The 21,198-nt window shown below is 45.6% G+C and overlaps 1 protein-coding gene across 1 annotated transcript in view; it reads left to right on the top strand.

Annotated features, from left to right (window-relative positions):
* The window catches only part of LOC132402202 (nucleus accumbens-associated protein 1-like), a 67,185-nt gene that overhangs the window by 43,848 nt on the left and 2,139 nt on the right, over positions 1-21,198 (top strand). The window contains exon 5 of the mRNA XM_059984921.1: positions 4,535-4,632. Within this exon, the coding sequence (XP_059840904.1) occupies positions 4,535-4,632 (98 nt within the window). The remainder of the gene's footprint in view (positions 1-4,534; positions 4,633-21,198) is intronic.

Genomic DNA, 21,198 nt, shown 5'->3' with positions numbered 1-21,198 from the left:
ATATCCCCTGGAGTTCAGGAAAATGAGGGGGGATCTTATAGAAACATTCTGAATGTTAAAAGGCCTGAACAGATTAGATATGGCAAAGTTATTTCCCATAGTAGGGGAGTCGAGGACAAGAGGGCATGACTTCAGGACTGAAGGATGTCCATTTAAAACAGAGATGCAGAGAAATTACTTTAGTCAGAGGGTGGTAAATCTGTGAAATTTGTTACCATGAGTGGCTCTGAAGGCCAAGTCATTGGGTGCATTTAAGGCAGAGATAGATAGGTTCTTGATTGGCCAGGGCATCAAAGGATTTGGGGAGAGGGCAGGGCAGTGGGGATAACTGGAAGAATTGGATCAGCCTCTGATTGAATGGCAGACCAGATGCAGTGGGCCAAATAGCCTACTTCTGCTCCTATATCTTAAGGTCTTAAAATACAAAAGCCTGAAAAGATGTACCACCGGGCTCAAAGACTGCTCCCACTACATTATTATAAGAGTACTAGACAACCGGGTGATCCATTGGGGCACCCTTGAGAGAGAGGTAGTGCAGGCTGATGTGACCAGAATGAACATTATATTTTCCTGAATGCTATTGGTATTGCTTTGCTTTGGAAATTGAAGAAGGAAAACCAGTTTATTAAAGAAGAAAGACACGTAGCAAGGCAAATATATCTCATCCTTGTTTAACGAAAGACACTTCTGATGGCAACATTTCTGGTTGATCTGCTACCCTTGTGTCTCTTGTTGTCATTCTGGAGATGTGCAGTCCTTTCATGCACCATCTCTTCATCTCTCCAACTGTTCTTTGTCTCTGATCTTGGAGACATGCATTTCTCAGCTCCTTTGTCTCTTCCACTCTCCTCCTTCTGTGCCTGTTGTTGTCATTCTGGAGACATGAATGCCTCTCCTCCTCTGTCTCTTCTTCACTCATCTTTTTTGTCCTGACTCTTTGATCCTGGAGTCGTGTGGCACTGGACTCATCCAATTCTTGTTCTCTCCCTCTCCTTGCCACTTCCCAACGACGTTTGGCATCGTCTCTTGACCTTCTCTTTCCACATGGCATATTTAGGCTGACCATTTTTTTATTACCTTAATGCTGGATAGAAGATACAAAGCAGTAATACCAAAGGAAGCTGATTATTCTTGATGATGTGGTTGGTGCTCTCCTAAATGGATGTGATATAGTCACTGCTGTCCTTTGACTGCAGCAAAGGGTTTTATGGGTGTCTCGAAGTGCATCATTACGGGTTACAGGATGTTATGTCATGCTTAAATTTAGAGAAGATCTGATGTTCAGTTTTTGAATCTAGTCAAGACTTTTATACATTGTGGGGACCATTTTTGAGTTATTTTCAAAAACTTTGACTTGTTTGTAAATGTACAGATGGTGGCTAATAACATTTTATTACATCATAAGGTTTTTTTCCCCTTTTTTCTTGCTTTTCCTAACAGCTCTGACTTTGGTAGTGGGTTCACATTTTTTCTGTATAACAAAATTATTATATTTCAATATTACACTTTAATTTTTATGAATACAGGGTTTTGTGATTGTAACTGTATTTTTAATACAATGTATTTGGTACTTTTTTTGGACTTACAATATATATCTTGTACTCTGTATTCCTTTAAGCAGAATCTAATAAAAATATTGAAAGAGGTTATTATGTCATTACAATAAGATTAAATCTATAGGCTACTAAAACTCTCATGTTCTGTTTGTCTGTTTGTGACCTCTGATTAGTGCAAGCGGTGCATCACAGTGGCACTATTTTTGTCTAAATCAACGTAAAAATGCGCTAATTTACAATGCAGGCAAAGTTCAGGGTTATATATTCGTATAAAATTGTTCACTTGCCAAAATCAACTGCCCCGTTTTCACCCGAGACCTGATCTGCCATCATGGAAATCGGGATGCAGCACCAAGACTCGTGCGCACGACCAGCCTCGCAGCGACACCAACCGGAGCAAAAGGGCAGGGCAGCTCTATTTCGAGCGTCCACATACTGCTGATCACCATCAGCATGTGTAGGATTAGGACAGATCCAACTGCCACCCATCAATAAGAGATCATTAAAGCTTATTGCAATGACGTACTTCTCTTTCAATATTTTTATTAGATTCTGCATAAAGGAATACGGAGTGCAAGAAGATATATATTATGTCAAAAAAAGTACCAAATACATTGTACTAAAAATACAGTTACAAGCACAAAACCCTGTATTCATAAAAATTAAAGTGTAATATTGAAATAAAATATTTTTTGTTATACAGAAAATAAAATTTAAGCCCACTACCAAAGTCAGAGCTATTAGAAAAAGCAAGAAAAAAGGAAAAAAAACCCTTATCATTTAACAAAATATATTATTAGCCACCATGTGTACATTTACAACAAATCAAAAGTTTTGAAAATAACTCAAAAATGGTCCCCACAATGTGTAAAAGTCTTGATTAGATTTAAAAACTGAACATCAGATCTTCTCTAAATTTAACCATGACATAACAATCCGTAACCCATAATGACGTACTTCGAGACACCCATAAAACCCTTTGCTGCAGTCAAAGGATAGTGGTGACTATATCACGTCCATTTAGGAGAGCACCAATCACGTCATCAAGAATAATCAGCTTCTTTTGGTATTACTGCTTCGTATCTTCTATCCAACATTAGGGTAAAAAAAATTGTCAGCCTAATTATGCCACATGGGAAGAGAAGGGGGACATTATGGTCAAGAGCTGATGCCAAACGTCGTCGGGAAGTGGCAAGGAGAGGGAGAGAACAAGAATTGGATGAGTCCAGTGCCACATGACTCCAGGATCAAAGAGTCAGGACAAAAAAGATGAGAGAAGAAGAGACAGAGGAGGAGAGGCATTCATGTCTCCAGAATGACAACAACAGGCATGGAAGGAGGAGAGTGGGAGAGACAAAGGAGCTGAGAAATGCATGTCTCCAAGATCAGATACAAAGAACAAACAGCAGAAGAGATGAAGAGACAGCGCATGAAAGGATGCACGTCTCCAGAATGACAAGAGGCACAAAGGTGGCAGATCAACCAGAAATGTTCCCATCAGAAGTGTCCTTCGTTAAATGAGGAGGAGCTATATTTGCCTTACTACACGTCTTTCTTCTTCAATAAGCTGGTTTTTCTTCTTCAATTTCCAAAGTAAAGCAATACTAATAGCAGTCAGGAAAATCTAATGTTCATTCTGGTTACATAAGCCTGCAGTACCTTTCTCTCAAAGGGTGCCCCATTGTATAGTGATCTCTTATTGATGGGTGGCAATTAGATCTGTTCCAACCTGCACATGCTGATGGTGATATGTGACCACTCGAAATAGAGCTGCCCTGCCCTTTTGCTCCAGTTGGCGTTGCTGCTGAGGCTGGCAGTGTGCATACATTGTGGTTTCATGTCCTAATTTCCATGATGGCGGATCGGCTTTTGAGTGAAAGTGAGCCTGTTCATTTTGGCGCATGAGCAATGTTGTATAAATATATAACCCTGAACTTTGCCTGCATTCTGTAAATTAGCGCATGTTAAGTCAATTTAGCCAAAAAAAGTACTGCTGTAATGCACCGTTTGCATTAACTGGAGGTCACACACAGACAGAACATTAGACTTTTAGTAGTATATAGATAGATTAAATGGTTCCCTAGTGCAATAAGTTGGATTCTTGACTCACAATTTACTTTGTTATGATCTTGCACTTTATTGTTTACCAGCACTGCACTTTCTCTGAAACTGTTATACTTTATTCTTTATTGTTATTTTTTACTTTGTTCTACCTCAATGTGCTGTGTAATGAATAGATCTGAATGAACAGTATGCAAAACAAGTTTTTCATTGTATCTCAATTCCAATTCCATTACCAAGTTAATGTTCCATATATAGAGACTGAACCAGTCCTGGGCTGGGAACTTTACAGTGCCAATTATAAATGTGAAAAGGTAATGACGCTCTGAAATCAACTATAAATGTCTAGAGTTTGTAACCTGAGGAGATGAAACTTAAATATCAGCTGGTGATTAAGATAACTCAGAATGAATGCTTTTAAGCAATGGTATTGACAACAGATTTCCAGATGGTGATCATGTGTCCAGGAATGAGGTTTTATAGTTGTAAGTTACATTAGCAAATGTGATTAAGTGGAGATTTGACAGCTGTACAAAACTGTGGTCAAGGACATAGATTTAAAGGAACAAGGTGGATGTAAGGAAAAATATTTTTTTGTTCAAAGAATGATTTTGATGTGATCTTGCTACCTGTAAGGGATTTCAGAAGAATATTAATTAGACACTTGAGGGAAAATAAGTCTAGGTTCATGGGGAAAGATCAGACAAATGGCAATGACTTAATTGTTTGAACTTGAAGGGCCAAATAACATCCTTTGGTTCACAATAATTCTATGAGAGTAATAAAGGTCTTCAGATTAGTGCTTGAGGAAAATATTCTCAGTTGCATTTAGTAGCACAAACCATCAAGCACCGTGATATAAACTGTCTACAATTTCCGTCACTCAGTTTGATTGTTTATTAATCTGATCTCAATAGAAATACTCTGGCTAACAGCTGTGGCACCGGAATCCGTTCCTCCCTCTGCGATCCTAGTCGGAAGCCACTGGATAGCCGGATCCTCAATGCTATTAAAGGTAAGCCTGTGTAAGGAAGTGACAGTGGTATTCTGGGAAGTTGGCCACATAATTTTTGATGTTAGTAAATAAACAAGCAGGGAATACATTTAAAAGTGTGAGTTGAGAGTTGCTTAAGAAGTATGGAGGATGTGGGTTTGGCACAGCCAAAGACTCAGCCAGTGATTATCCAAAAAGGAATTTGGTTTTGGTAGATGGAGGATTTGAGGAGATGACAGACTCTGGACTAACTGGATGTGAGGATGACGGGTTTATATTGAGGGAGAGAGTAGTGTAGAGACAATGTGTGATGGAGGCATGATGGCAGCAGTAGCTTGCCCCAAGAAGCAGAAATAACTAAACCAGCCTGCTGTGGTTAGTAAGTTGTTGAAGTCAATTTTTAAGGATATATTTTTGGGTAATTGGAGGAACATGATAAAATAGATCAAAGTCAGCACAGTTTCCTTAGGGGAAAATCTTGCCTGACAAGTCTGTTAGAATTATTTGAGGAAATAACAAGCAGGATAGACAAAGGAAAATCGGTGGATGTTGTGAACTTGGATTTTCAGAAGGCTTTTGACAAAGTTTCACACATGGGACTGCTTAGTAAGAAGTGCTTGTAGTGTTACAGGAAAGACATGACCATGAATAGAGCATTGGCTGATTGGCAGGAGGCAAAGGGTGGGAATAAAGTGAGGCTTCACACAAAAGCCTTCAGCAGGCTAGGCAGCATCTATGGAAAAAAGTACAGTTGACTCCAGCATTTTGTGTGTGCTGCTTGGATTTCTAGCATCTGCAGATTTTCTCTTGCTTGTGATAAGGGAGCCTTTTCTGATTGGCTACTGGTGAACTAGTGGTGTTCAGCAGGGGTCAGTGTTGGGACTGTTTCTCTTTATGTTGTATGTCAATGATTTAGATGATGGAATTGATGGCTTTGTAGCCAAGTTTGTGAATGATACGAAGAGAAATGGAGGGGTAGGTAGTGTTGAAAGAGCAGGGAGGTTACAGAAGGATTTAGACAGATTAAGAAGAATGGCAAAGAAGTGGCAAATGGAATGTAGTGTTGGGAAGTATATGGTCATGTGCTTTGGTAGAAGGAATGAAAGCATAGACTATTTAAAGAGGGATAAAAGTCAAAACTGAGGTGCAAAGAGACTTGGGAGTTCTCATGCAGGATTCCCTACAGGTTAATTTGCAGGTTGAGTTGGTAGTGAGGAAGGTAAATTTCGAGAGATCTAAAATATGAAAACAAGGATGTAATGGTGAGACTTTATAAGGTAAGGACTCACTTGGAGTTTTGTGAGCAGTTTTGGGCTACTTATTTAAGAAAGGATGTGCTGACATTGGAGAAGGTTCAGTTGTGGTTCATGAGAATGATGCTGCATATGAAAGGCTTATTGTATGAGGAACAATTGATGGCTCTGGTCCTTTACTTGCTGGAATTTAGAAGATGGGGGATCTCATTAAAACCTATCAAATGTTGAATGTTACGTGGAGGTTATTTCCTGTGGTGGGGGCCTCTAGGACCAGAAGACACTGCCTCTGGATAGAGGGATGTCCATTTAGAATGGAGATGAAGAGGAATTTCTTTAGCCAGAGGGCGGTGAATCTTTGGAACAGATTGCCACAGGCGTCTACAGAGGCCAGATCTTAGCGTGTATTTAAGGTGGAAGTTGGTAGGTTCTTGATAAGTCAGGGCATGAAAGATTACGGGGAGAAGGCAGGAGAATGGGTTTGAGAAGGAAATGGATCAGCCCTGATGAGATGGTGGAGCAGACTCGATGGGCCAAATGGCCTAATTCTTCTCCTATGAGTTATGGCTTTATGGATATTGCACAGTGGATCCTGAAAAGGGAACTTCATATAAAATTAGACCATTTCTCCGTCTCTCCCTATTCTAAGGACTATCAGTCACTCTTTATTCCAGAAATAAACCATGTTAATCAAATTTGCATATATCAAATACATTCATGCATCTCTACTCACAATATAAGGCAGATCTGTCCCCATTCTTCCAAGGTTCAGGTTCTAACAGCATAACATAAATTGTTCTTTTACATACATTTCACAGTCAACCAGTCGGAGAATGTTTTTGTATGATGTACTTGATGTACAATGGCAGGAAGCACTAGACAGTGATTCTTTCTCCATACAGCTTCTGTGGCGGTTTCCCCAAGCTTTAGTGTGTCTCCAAGTATGTGGTCCTAGGCCTTTGATCGCATTAATCTGCATCATTCAGCCATGGATAACTCCTTGCATTAAAAGACCTAAGAGGTTTCAGCCATCCTTCACCGAGTTGCTCATCACCAAGTGTTGCTGTGTGGTGTGGTAACTTGCATGGCTACAAGCAAATATGGTTATGCTTGACTTAGTCAAGGCAATCCTAGTTGCAGCATTTCACAAGATGCTTTCATTGGTGTGCATGTTGGTCAACGCTGTCTTTAAAGCCATTTTTTTTTTTGCTGGTTAAAATAGGATACGATGTTGCTTCAAACAGTTTTACTGTCCCAGCATGAACAGCACCACTTGCCCTGGATGAATTATAAGTCCTCCACTCCCAAATATGTTGGGTAGCTCTGTTAAACGCAGTAGTTGATAGTGGAACAAACATGAGGAAATCTGCAGATGCTGGAAATTCAAACACACACAAAATGCTGGTGGAACACAGCAGGCCAGGCAGTATCTATAAGGAGAAGCACTGTCGACGTTTCGGGCTGAGACCCTTCGTCAGGACTAACTGAAGAGAAAGATACTAAGAGATTTGAAAGTAGTGGGGGGAGGGGGAAATGCGAAATGATAGGAGAAGACCAGAAGGGATGGGATGAAGCTAAGAGCTGGAAAGGTGATTGGCGAAAGTGATACAGAGCTAGAGAAGGGTAAGGATCATGGGACAGGAGGCCTCAGGAGAAAGAAAGTGGGGAGGGGAGCACCAGAGGGAGATGGAGAACAGGCAGAGTGATGGGCAGAGAGAGAGAGAAAAAAAAATCACTAAATATGTCAGGGATGGGGTAAGAAGGGGAGGAGGGGCATTAACGGAAGTTAGAGAAGTCAATGTTCATGCCATCAGGTTGGAAGCCACCCAGCCGATATATAAGGTGTTGTTCCTCCAACCTGAGTGTGGCTTCATCTTGACAGTAGAGGAGGCCATGGATAGACATATCAGAATGGGAATGGGACGTGGAATTAAAATGTGTGGCTACTGGGAGATCCTGCTTTCTCTGGCGGACCGAGCGTAGGTGTTCAGCAAAAGGGTCTCCCAGTCTGCGTCAGGTCTTGCCAATATATAAAAGACCACACTGGGAGCACCGGACGCAGTATACCACACCAGCCAATTCACAGGTGAAGTGTCGCCTCACCTGGAAGGACTGTCTGGTGCCCTGAATGGTGGTGAAGGAGGAAGTGTAAGGGCAGGTGTAGCGCTTGTTCCGCTTACAAGGATAAGTGCTAGGAGGGAGATCAGTGGGAAGGGATGGGGGGGGGGGGGATGAGTGAAAAGAAAAAGAAGAGAAAGCAGGATCTCCCAGTGGCCACACATTTTAATTCCACGTCCCATTCCCATTCTGATATGTCTATCCACTTTGGTGTGATGGTAGTCATCATGAGCTTGTTGCATCCCTTCTTGATTGCATGCTTTTTATCTTCCTTCTTGACATGGTGGAAGCTGTGTCCCTTGGAGGTTCTATGACTACTGCTATTTTCTGCCATGTATCCACTTGTCCTGCTGTCTATGTATGTCTACACTACTAACTTAACAAAAAGGAGGACCAAGCTTCCTAACAAGGTTGTACCATTTAACCTGATGGTCACATCTGATGGTCCTCCTTCCTATGGTCAGCAGAACATGAGTGGAAGTCATTTCAACCCAGGTTTATAGCACACTCTAGACTGGTTGTAGCATATGACAGATAGGTGGATGATGTTTCTATCATTACCTGCCCATAGCTTCTCCTTGGTACTTTAGCTGGTCTAGACATCATATGTGTCTTGAATGTTTATGCTGGCTTTTGCTTTGTTGTCAGTGAGTACAGGCCCAGAGCCATCGAATGTTAATACATACATTAACGTTCTCATACATTAATCCTTTGACTCCTGGAATTATTCTCATGAATCTCCTTTGAACCCTCTCTAATACTAGCACATCCTCTCTTAAAAAGGGGCCCAAAATTGCTCACAATATTCCAAGTGCAGTCTAACCAATGCCTTAGAAAGCCTCAGCATCACATCCTTGCCCTTGTATTCCAGTCCTCCCAAAATGAATGCTAACATTGACTCAACCTGCAAGTTAACCTTTAGAGTCCTGCAGGAAGATTCCCAACTCCCTTTACACCTATGCTTTCTGAATTTTCTCTTCATTTAGAAAATAGTCTGTTGTGGCGGCTCATTTCCTAGCGTATGCGAACCGACTCACAATTAGATAGCCTACGGGGGTTTGCGAGCACAGAGCTTTGGAGCCTCTTCGCCATGGGGGGCCGGTTGACAGAGGCTTAAAAGTGAGGCTGAAGTTTTCGAATAAAGTTTTTCCTTCGACTGCAGTTACCGACTCCGTGTCGTAATTTTAGCGCTGTTTGTAGCACACCGCTACAATTGGTGACCCCGACGGTCCAAACGATTTTTGGACCAGAAATGACCGACGCCGCCTCTGTTCATGCGGTTTCGTTGACACTGCCGGGTTTCTGGACACAGCGCCCGGACCTATGGTTCCAGCAAGCCGAAGCCCAATTCCACGTTCGCCGGATCACCTCAGAAGACACCCGCTACTACTACGTGGTGGGCTCCCTCGACCAGGACACAGCTGCCCAGGTCGCGGAGTTCGTACAGTCGCCCCCGGCAGACGGCAAGTACACGGAATTCAAAGCCCTGCTCCTCAGGATTTTCGGACTCTCACGGCGCGAGCGGGCTGCCCGTTTACTGCACCTGGATGGCTTGGGCGACAGACCTCCATCGGCTTTAATGAACGAGATGTTGTCTCTGGCCGAGGGACACACAGGCCTCATGTTTGAGCAGGCATTCCTGGAGCAGCTGCCCGAGGACATACGCCTGCTGCTGTCCGACGCGGATTTCAGTGACCCCCGGAAGGTGGCAGCCCGGGCGGACTTGCTGTGGAACGCCAAAAAGGAACGCACAGATCTCCCAGCCACGCTCCCGGCAGCAAACCAGTCCAGGCCCGGCCGCAGAGCCCACTAACCCCCGGCCCAATGACCACTGGTACTTCTACCACCAGCGGTGGGGCGCAGAAGCCCGCCGTTGCCGCCCGCCCTGCAAGTTCCCGGGAAACGCCAGGGCCAGCCGCCGCTGATGGCTACGGCGGCTGGCCATCGGGATAGCCTCCTGTATGTGTGGGATAGCAGGTCGGGACGCCGCTTTTTGGTCGATACTGGGGCTGAGGTCAGCGTTTTACCTCCGACAAGTTACGACACTCGCAGCAGGGCACCGGGGCCCCCCCTGAGGGCCGTGAATGGCAGCACAGTAAGGACCTATGGCACCCGTCAGGTGCAGCTACTGTTCGGCCCCAGCCAGTTCACGTGGGACTTCACACTGGCCGCCGTAGCCCAACCGCTTCTGGGTGCGGATTTTTTGCGAGCTCACAGCCTGCTGGTTGACCTGCCCAGGAAGAGACTGGTACACGCCGAGACCTTTCAGACGTTCTCCCTGGGCGCGGCCCAGTTGCCAGCCCCTCACCTCGGCTCCATCACGCTGTCCGACAACGACTTCACCAGGGTCCTGGCAGAGTTCCCATCGGTTCTGGCACCGCAGTTCACAGCAGCCATGCCCAGGCACGGCGTACAGCACCACATCCCGACACAGGGACCACCCCTCCATGCCCGTGCTCGGCGGCTTCCCCCGGACAAGCTCCGACTGGCGAAGGAGGAGTTCCAGAGAATGGAGGAATTGGGGATCATCCGGCGGTCCGACAGCCCCTGGGCTTCCCCCCTGCACATGGTGCCCAAAGCGACGGGGGGCTGGAGACCGTGCGGCGACTACCGCAGGCTGAACGAGGCTACCACACCGGACCGCTACCCTGTGCCGCACATTCAGGACTTTGCGGCAAACCTGCACGGCGCCCGGATCTTCTCCAAGGTCGACCTTGTCCGAGGGTACCATCAAATCCCGATGCATCCTGACGACGTCCCCAAGACGGCTCTCATCACCCCGTTTGGCCTCTTCGAGTTCCTCCGCATGCCGTTCGGCCTGAAGAATGCCGCACAGACGTTCCAGCGGTTAATGGACGCGGTGGGACGGGACCTGGACTTCGCGTTCATCTATTTGGATGACATCCTCATAGCCAGCGGCAGTCGTCAGGAGCATCTGTCCCACCTCCGTCAACTCTGCGCCCGACTGAGTGAGTACGGTCTTACAATCAACCCTGCCAAATGCCAGTTCGGACTTGATACCATTGACTTCCTGGGCCACAGGATTACTAAAGACGGGGCAACCCCTCTGCCCGCTAAGGTAGATGCGGTCCGCCACTTCCCCCGACCCACCACGGTCAAAGGCCTTCAGGAATTCGTAGGTATGGTCAATTTCTACCGCCGCTTCCTCCCTTCAGCTGCCCGGATCATGCGCCCCCTGTTCGCCCTGATGTCGGGTCCGAGCAAGGACATTACCTGGGACGAGGAGTCCGCCGCCGCTTTCGTTCAAACGAAGGAAGCTTTGGCTGACGCCGCAATGCTAGTACATCCCAGAATGGACACCCCTACCGCCCTCACAGTGGACGCATCAAACACGGCAGTCGGTGGGGTGCTGGAGCAGCTCATCGCAGGTCGCTGGCAACCCCTGGCGTTTTTCAGCAAACACCTGCGGCCACCCGAGCTCAAGTACAGTGCTTTTGACCGGGAACTGTTGGCGCTCTACCTGGCAATCCGGCATTTCAGGTACTTCCTAGAAGGTCGGCCCTTCACCGCGTTCACGGACCACAAACCGCTTACCTTTGCGTTTACGAAAGCATCCGACCCCTGGTCATCCCGCCAGCAACGCCACCTGTCCTACATCTCTGAATACACAACGGATGTCCGGCACGTCTCGGGTAAGGACAATGTCGTGGCGGATGCGCTCTCTCGCCCTACCGTTCATGCCCTTTCCCAAGGGGTAGACTTTGAGGCACTGGCAGAGGCACAGCAGGTAGATGAGGAGATTCCGAGTTACAGGACTGCAGTCTCTGGTTTGCAGCTCCAGGACCTCCCCGTGGGCCCAGGTGAGAGGACCCTACTCTGTGACGTCGCCACCAACCAGCCCCGTCCGGTCGTCCCCGCAGCCTGGCGGCGACGTGTTTTCGACTCCATTCATAACTTGGCGCATCCCTCCATCCGGACAACTGTCCGGATGGTTTCCAGCAGGTTCGTTTGGCACGGACTCCGCAAACAGGTCAGTGAATGGGCCAGGACGTGCATGCACTGCCAGACGGCCAAGGTTCAGCGGCACACCAAAGCCCCACCGCAGCAGTTCCATCCCGCCCACCGGCGTTTCGACCACATTCATGTGGATATCGTGGGCCCCCTGCCAGTGTCGCGCGGAGCGCGTTACCTCCTGACTATCGTGGACCGGTTCACAAGATGGCCAGAGGCGGTCCCGCTCACCGACACCACCTCCGAATCTTGCGCCCGAGCCCTGATCGCCACCTGGATATCCCGCTTTGGTGTACCAGCCCACATTACCTCCGACAGAGGCGCCCAGTTCACCTCCAGCCTGTGGTCAGCTATGGCCAGCCTTTTGGGGACTCAGCTGCACCACACCACTGCCTACCACCCACAGTCGAACGGGCTAGTGGAGCGTTTCCACCGTCACCTGAAGTCGGCCCTCATGGCCCGCCTGCGAGGAGCCAACTGGGCAGACGAGCTTCCCTGGGTCCTTCTCGGCATCCGCACAGCGCCCAAGGACGACCTGCACGCCTCGTCGGCCGAGTTGGTATACGGCGCGCCCCTGGCCGTCCCCGGGGAGTTCCTACCAGCCCCGAGGGGGCAAGAGGAAGAACCCGCTGCAGTCCTGGGCAGACTTCGCGAGAAGCTCGGTAACCTGGCCCCCATACCCACTTCACAGCATGGGCGGCACCCGACCTGCGTACCCAAAGACCTACGGAACTGTAAGTTTGTGTTTGTACGAAGGGGCGGGCATCGGCCACCGCTGCAGCGGCCATACGAGGGGCCGTTTACGGTGCTCCGGAACAACGGGTCCACGTTCGTGCTGGACGTTGGGGGGAAGGAGGAGGTTTTCACGGTGGACCGCCTCAAGCCGGCCCATGTGGACCTGGCGCAACCGGCCGAGTTTCCGGCGCCTCGGCGCAGAGGCCGACCTCCCAAGCAGGTTCTGGCCCAGGCTGTGGACATTGGGGGGTGTATCGCCGGTTCTGGGGGGGGGTTATGTGGCGGCTCATTTCCTAGCGTATGCGAACCGACTCACAATTAGATAGCCTACGGGGGTTTGCGAGCACAGAGCTTTGGAGCCTCTTCGCCATGGGGGGCCGGTTGACAGAGGCTTAAAAGTGAGGCTGAAGTTTTCGAATAAAGTTTTTCCTTCGACTGCAGTTACCGACTCCGTGTCGTAATTTTAGCGCTGTTTGTAGCACACCGCTACACTGTGACTTTATTCCTTTACAAAAGTGCACGATCATGTATTTTCCTACACTATATTCCATCTGGCTATTCTCCAAATCTGGCTATTCTGCCAAATCTGTCTGCAGCCTCCCAGCTTCCTCGACACTACTTATCTTTGTATCATCCACAAACCTGGACATAAATCCATCAATTCCTTGATATGTTTTAGTTTTGCTATTTAGTGTCTTTATACGTATTTATAAAGAATTGAAAGGAATTGTTATGTCAGAAAAAGCAGTGAAAATGTATTTAATATATATCTGTGCTGGATAAAGTGAGTTGGCCATCCTGTGAACGTGGAATTGTAGATAATTTTTTTTTACCACTGACAGTGTCTTTTCGCATAAATCCATAGATCATCGAAAACTACAGCACAGAAGCAGGCCCTTTGGGCCATCTCGTTTATGCCAAACTATTTAAACTGCCTAGTCCCATCAACCTTCACCTGGACCATAGCCCTCCCATCAGTGTACCTATCTAAATGATTCTTAAATGTTGAAATCAAAATCGCATCCACCATGTGCTCTGGCAGTTTGTTCCACACTCTCACCACCCTCTGAAGAAGTTTCCCCCTCATGTTCCCCTTAAACATTTTACCTTTCACCCTTAACCTATGACCTTTAGTCTCACAGAACCTTGGTAGAAAAAGCCTGCTTGCATTACCCTACCTATACCCTTCATAATATTGTATACCTCTATCAAATCTCCCCTCAGTCTTCTGCGTTCTAGGGAATAAAGCTCTAACCTACTTATTCTTTCTCTATAACTCAGGTCCTTCAGTACCGGCAACATCAGAGAGTGGTGAAATCATGGAATGCACTGCCAGTGAAGGTGGTAAAGGCAGATACAATAGGATCTTATAAGAGGCTCTTAGATAGGTACATGGAGCTTAGGAAAAATAGAGGGCCATGCGGTATGGAAATTCTAGGCAGCTTCTAGAGTAGGTTACATGGTCAACACAATATTGTGGGCTGAAGGGCCTGTAATGTGTTGTAGATTTTCTATGTTCTGTATTCTAACATTCTTGTAAATTTTCTCTGTACTCTTTCAATCTTATTTGTATCTTTCCTATGGGTAGGTGACCAAAACTGCACACAATACTACAAATCATGCCTCACCAATGTCTTATACATCTTCAACCTAACATTTAACTCCTGTACTCAATACTTTGATCTATGAAGGCTAATTACCCAAAGCTTTCTTTACAACCCTATGTACCTGCCACTTTCAGTGAATTATGGTCCTGTATTTCCATAACCCTTTGTTCTACCACACTTCTCAGTGCCCTACTGCTCACTGTGAAAGACCTACCTGGGTTGGTTCTCCCAAAGTGCATACTTAAATTCCATCTACCATTTTTCAGCTGGTCCAAGTCATGCTACAAGCTTTGATATTTTTCCTCGCTTTCCACTACACCCCCTTATCTTAATGTCAAACTCAAATTTGCTGATCCAGTTAACCACACTATCATCTAGATCGTTGATATGAAGATTCCCTTGAGGCTTATCATTCACAGTATGTACCTTATTAGACCTACCAAAGTGGATAACATTGGTTTATTGGAATTAAATTTCATTTGCCACTCTGCCCAACTTACTAGCTGACTGCTATTTTATAATCTAAGACAATCCTATTCTACCCATTGCTACTCTCCCTTGTGTTCTGATATTTCAATGTGGAGCAATATTTCTACTCTGTGTATCAGAACAATTCCTTGAATGGCATTACATATGTTAGAACTCCAGAAAGCAGTCATTATTAGCACAGTGGAATTGAAGGTGAGTGGCTGAACTTCTTAGATCAGTTATGTGTTGGAAGGCAGTGAATAAGAATACTAAGTATGGGATTTAGAAGAATTAGAAGGGAAGACCTTGAGGCTAACAAGTGCCGTGGTTTTTCATGCCCCACAAGTGACCAGGAGATGCAGAAGATTCTTCAAGAAGGGTTAAACTTTAATTTGTAAATCAAAGCTGAGACAGTCATTGAGCTAGTTGCTGATTGCCCACCGATCCTTGGACATAGCATGTTTTATAGCAATCTCCTGGTTTAGTTGTATTAGCATATGCAATCAGTCTATATTTGCGTACCACACGTACATCCGCCACTATTGTTTCTACCCATTGACTTAATCATGTTCTAATCTACATCTCTTAGCTGCCTCTCATTAACACACCATTGTCTTCTACATTCTTAAGATTTCATTCTCCTACTAAATTGGGTACATGCATAGCAAAACTACATAGTTTTGGTTACACAGCAAACAATCCCAACTTTTATACTCTAATACATGGTGCTGAGTAGAATTATCAGGGTAAATATTTAAGTTCTAATTCTTGATCTATAGGGATTGTCCCTGTATAAATAGTTTGGACTGAGATGAGGGGAACATTCTTTACCTGGAGAATTGTGTATCTTTGGAATTCTCTACTCTGGTGAGCTCTGGTTAGCTAATTAGAATATAGAGCTATAAAGTACAGGAACAGGGCTTTCAGGCCAACTAAACTTATCACTTCTGCTTACACCATATCCATATCCTTCCATATTCCTCATATTCATGTGTCTAAAAGTCACTAAAAATTTCTGCCTCTACCACCACCCCAGGCAGCATCTAAGGAAAAGAGTAAACAGTTGATATTTCAAGCTGAGACCCAAGAGTTCCTCCGGCATTTGTGTGTTGTTCCAGCTAGAATAGGGACCACTACCCCCTGTACTCTATGGGCAAGCCAGTTCTGAATCCAAACAGCCAATTCGCCATAGATCCCATACGTCTTAATCTTCTGGATGAACCTTCCAGGAAGGACCCTGTCAAACACCTTACTAAAATCTATGTAAACAACATCCACAGCTCTATCTTCTTCCTTATGATCTCATCAAAAAAACTCTATCAAGTTAGTAAGGGTCTTGGCCCAAAATGTCAACTTTCCTTAGATCTTGCCTGGCCCGCTGAGCTCCTTCAGCATGTTGTATGTGTTACTTGGATTTACAGCAACTGCAGATTTTCTCTTTTTTTCAGGTTAGTAAGACATAATTTTCCCCACATGCTATTGTTTTCAAATGCTCATAAATCTTATCCCTAGGAATTATCTCAGTAACTTTCTTTCTACTATCGAATAATGGAACATCAGCTTTCGCCAGTCCTCTGGGACCTTGTCTGTGGCTAGAGAGAACACAAAGATATTGGTCATGGCTCCAGCAGTCTCTTCTTTTGCTTCTCTTAATAACCTGGGATATATTCCATCAGGCCTTGGGGACATATCCACCTTGATGCTCTTTAAGAGAACCAATGCTAACTCCTCCTTTACATTGAAATTCTGTATCATATCAATATGCTCAGCACTGATCTCCCTATTCATGTCCTTCTTGGTAAATACTTGGTAAATGATGTAAAGTACTCATTAAGGGCCTCATTCACATCTTCTGTATCCAAGCAAATGGTCTTCCCTTTATCCTTGAGTGGTCTTACCTTCTCCCTAGTTATCCTCTTACTCTTGATATATGTATCAAATGTCTGGAGATTTTCTTTAATCCCAATTGTCAAGGACTTTTCACGGTCCCTTCTGGCTTTCTGAATTCCCTTAAGTTCTTTTCTGGTCTCTTTATAATCCTAGCATCCTAAGCTTTACTTACTCTTCCTTTCTCTTTTTAACTAAATTCATCAGCTCTGTCAGCATTCTAGGTTCTCTTACCTCGCTATCCTTGTCCTTCCTTCTTACTGGAACAGATCTGTTGTGTACTCTGTGCAGTTGGTCTTTAAACACCATCTACATGTCAAATGGCAACTTGCCTCAAAACAACTGTTCCCGATGTTCCCAACTGTTTTCCATAGCTACTGCCTAATGCTCTTGTAATTTGCCCTGCTTCAATTTAATACTCTCCCATAAGTCCATACTTATCCTTTCCTATAGCTTTCTTAAAACTTAAGGAGTTGGAGTCACTGTTCCCTGTTTACCCACTGAAAGGTCGGTCACTTAGCTAGGCTCATTACCCAACACCACGTCTAATAAAGGACTGTCTACGTAATTGATGTAAGAAACCATCCTGAATGCACCTAACAAATTCTGCCCCATCTAAGCCACTTGCTCTCAGAAGCTTCCAGTTTATATTCGAGAAGTTGAATTCCCCCTTGACAACAGCCCTATTGTCTGCCTGCATATTTGTTCCTCATTGTCCCAGTGACTATTGGGGGGCCTGCAGTACAATTCCATCAGAGTGATTACGCCCTTTCTATTTTTAAGTTCTACCCATACATACTCAGTGGACGAGCCCTCCATTACGTCCACTCTGAATGCGGCTGTCCCTGATTAGTAATGCAACTCCCATCTCTTTTACCACCCTCACTATCTTTTCTAAATCATCAAAACCCTGGGTTATTAAGCACCAATTCTTGTTCCTCTCTGAACCAAGTCTCTGTAATGGCCACAATATCATAGTACAGTGTACTGATCCATGCTCTTAAGTTCATTACTTTTACCCAAAATACCTAATATTAAAATACACATATTTCAAACTGTCTTATCACTTTGTTCCTGCCTGTTTTGACTGGCCCTGGAATCTACCTCCCTCCACTTTCTGACCCGGTGCTCTAGTTCCCATTCCCCTGCCAAACTAGTTCCCCCACCCTAAGTAGCACGGCTAAGATATTAGTTCCCCTCCAGTTTAGGTGCAACCCATCCCTCTTGTACAGGTCACCACTGCCCCAGAAAAGTTTCTAATTATCCAAGCACCTGAAACTCTGCCCCATGCATCAGTTCCTCAGCCATTCATTCATCTCTACTATCATCCTATTCCTGCCCTGACTAGCACATGGTTCTGGGAGTAATCCAGAGATTATTATCTCTTCAACCTCTTCCCTAACTCCCTATACTCACGGTGTTGGACTTCTTCCCCTTTTTTACCTATGTCATTGGTACCAATATATACTATAACTCTGGCTGCTCACCCTCCCTCTTGAGAATCTTCTGCAGCAGCTCTGAAACATCCTGACACTGAAACACCCTAACACTTGGGAGGTAATATACAATCTTGGTGTTTCTTTCTCGGCCACAGATCCTCATGTCTGTCCCCGTAACTATTGAGTTTCCTATCTCTATCGCTCAGCCTACTTTCACCCTTCCCCGCTGAGCCTCAGAGTTGGCCATCCCTGGCAAGTCATTCCAGACACTCACAACCCTCTGTGTAAAAAAAAAAATCACCTCTGATGTCTCCCTTAAACTTCCCTCCCTTACTCTTGTACATATGCCCTCTAGTGTTTGCTGTTGGTGCCCTGGGAAACAGGTACTGACTATCCACCCTATCTATGCCCCTCATAATCTTGTAGACCTCTATCAAGTCCCGTCTCATTCTTCTACGCTCCAAAGAAAAAAGTCCCAGCTCTGTTAACCTTGCTTCATATAACTTGTTCTCCAATCCAGGCAACATCCTGGTAAATCTCCTCTGCACCCTCTCCATAGCTTCCGCATCCTTCCTATAATGAGGTGACTAGAATTGAACACAATACTTTAAGTGCGGTCTCACCAGAGATTTGTAGAGTTGCAACATGACCTCTCTACCCTTGAACTCAATCCCCCTGTTAATGAAGCCCAGCATCCCATAGGCCTTCTTAACTACCCTATCAACCTGTGCAGTGACCTTGAGGGACGTATGGATTTGAAACCCAAGGTCCTTTTGTTCATCCACACTATTAAGTAACTGACCATTAATCCTGTACTCAGTCTTTTGGTTTGTCCTTCCAAAATGCATCACCTCACGCTTATCTGGCTTGAACTCCATTTGCCATTTTTCTGCCCAACTTTGCAGCCTGTCTATATCCTCTTACAAGGGGATATAGACCTTTGACAACCTGCAGCTCCATCCACAACTCCTCCAATTTTCGTGTCATCTGCAAACTTACTCACCCATCCTTTCGCCTCTACATCCAGGTCATTTATAAAAATCACAAATAGCAGGGGTCCCAGGATGGATCCCTGCGGTGCTCCACTGGTCGGTCACCAACCTCCAGGCAGAATACTTTCCTTCCACAACTACCCTCTGCTTTCTGCCTTTAAGCCAATTTTTTATCCAAACAGCCAAGGTTCTACTTATCCCATGCCTCATGACTTCCTGGAGAGTCTCTCATGAGGGACCTTGTCAGATGCTTTGCTAAAGTCCATGTAGACCACATCCACTGCCCTACTCTCATCAATTTCTTTTGTTACCTCTTCAAAAAACGCAATCAGGTTCATGAGGCATAATCTTCTCTTCACAAAGCCATGTTGACTATCCATGAGTAGACTGTACTTCTCCAAATGCTCGTAGATCCTATCCTTAAGAATCCTTTCCAGTTGTTTGCAGACCACCGATGTAAGACACACCGGTCTATAGTTCCCAGGTTTCTCCCTATTACCTTTTTAAAACAAGGGAACCACATTTGCCATTCTCCAGTCCTCTGGCACTTTCCCTGTAGCCAAAGAGGATTCAAAGATCATAGCTAATGCTCCTGCAATCTCTTCTCTCAATTCCCACAACAGCCTGGGGTGTATCATATCCGGCCCTGGGGATTTATCAATCTTAATGTTTTTTAGAAGATCCAGCACTACTTCTTCCTTAATCTCCACATTGTCCAGCACACTGGCCTGCTCTATTTCGACCTCACCCTGATCAAGATCCTTTTCACTTGTGAATATTGAAGCATTCATTTAGGACCTCCTCCACCTCCAGGCACATGTTGCCCTCTTTATCCTTCAGCGGTCCCACTTTCGTTCTCGTCATCCTCCTGTTCTTCGCATACGCATAGAATGCCTTGGGGTTCTCCTTAATCCTACTTGCTAAGGCCTTCTCATGCCCCCTTCGAGCTCTCCTGTCCTTTCTTTAGCTCCTTCCTGGCTACCTTATATTTCTCATGAGCCCCTCCTATCCCCCTTGCACTCAGGTGGTGCCAGTCAATATGAGGGAAGTTGAAATCACCCATAACTACAACCCTGTATTTTGTGCACCATTCTAAAATCTCCCTACTTATCTGCTCCTTGGTGTCCCAAGGGTATTTGGGGGCCTACAGACTACTCCCAGCACAGTGATTGATCCCTTCCTGTTTCTGACTTCCACCCAGACCGACTCAGTGGACACTCCTTCTGCAGCGTCCTCCCTTTCTATAGTCGTGATACTATCCCTGACCAGCAATGCCACTCCCCCCCCACCCCCTTTTCTACCTCCCATCCCATTCCTTTTAAAACACCTGAACCCCAGGACCTGCATCATCCAATCCTACCCTTCCTCCAACCAAGTTTCAATAATGGCCACAACATTGTAGTTCCACATACTAATCCATACTAAGTTCATTCTCCTTGTTCCTAATACTCCTAGCATTGAAATAGACCATTTCAACCCCTTTAACTGGCTACAATTATGTTTCTTCCCCTGCCTGTCCTTCCTCATCAACTCAGAACTCTTAGCATCATGCCCTTGTCCTTCTACCTTAATCCCTGCACTCACATTCTGATTCCCACCCCCCTGTCAAACTAGTTTAAACCCTCCCCAACAGCTCTATCAAACCCGCCTGCCAGGATATTGGTCCCCCAGGGATTCAAGTGCAACCCGTCCTTTTTGTACAGGTCACACCCACCCCAAAAGAGGTCCCAATGAACCAGAAATCTGAATCCCTGCCCCCGCTCCATTCTCTCAGCCACACATTTATCCTCCACCTCATTCTATTCCTATTCTCACTGTCGCATGGCACAGGCAGTAAACAAGAGATTACCACCTTTGCAGTCCTTCTTTTCAACTGCCTTCCTAACTCCCTATATTCTCCTTTCAGGACCTCTTCCCTTTTCCTACCTATGTCATTGGTACCAATATGTATCACGACCTCTGGCTGTTCTCCCTCCCACCACAGGACATCTTGGACGCGATCAGAAACATCCTGGCCCCTGGCACCTGGGAGGCAAACTACCATCCGAGTTTCTTTCCTGCATCCACAGAATCGCCTGTCTGAACCCCTGACTATAGAGTCCCATATCACTACTGC

Source organism: Hypanus sabinus, chromosome 11 (assembly GCF_030144855.1).
Source record: "Hypanus sabinus isolate sHypSab1 chromosome 11, sHypSab1.hap1, whole genome shotgun sequence".
Lineage (NCBI taxonomy): Eukaryota > Metazoa > Chordata > Chondrichthyes > Myliobatiformes > Dasyatidae > Hypanus > Hypanus sabinus.
Note: the sequence above shows the minus strand (reverse complement) of the source record. Positions and strands in the feature narration are given on the sequence as shown.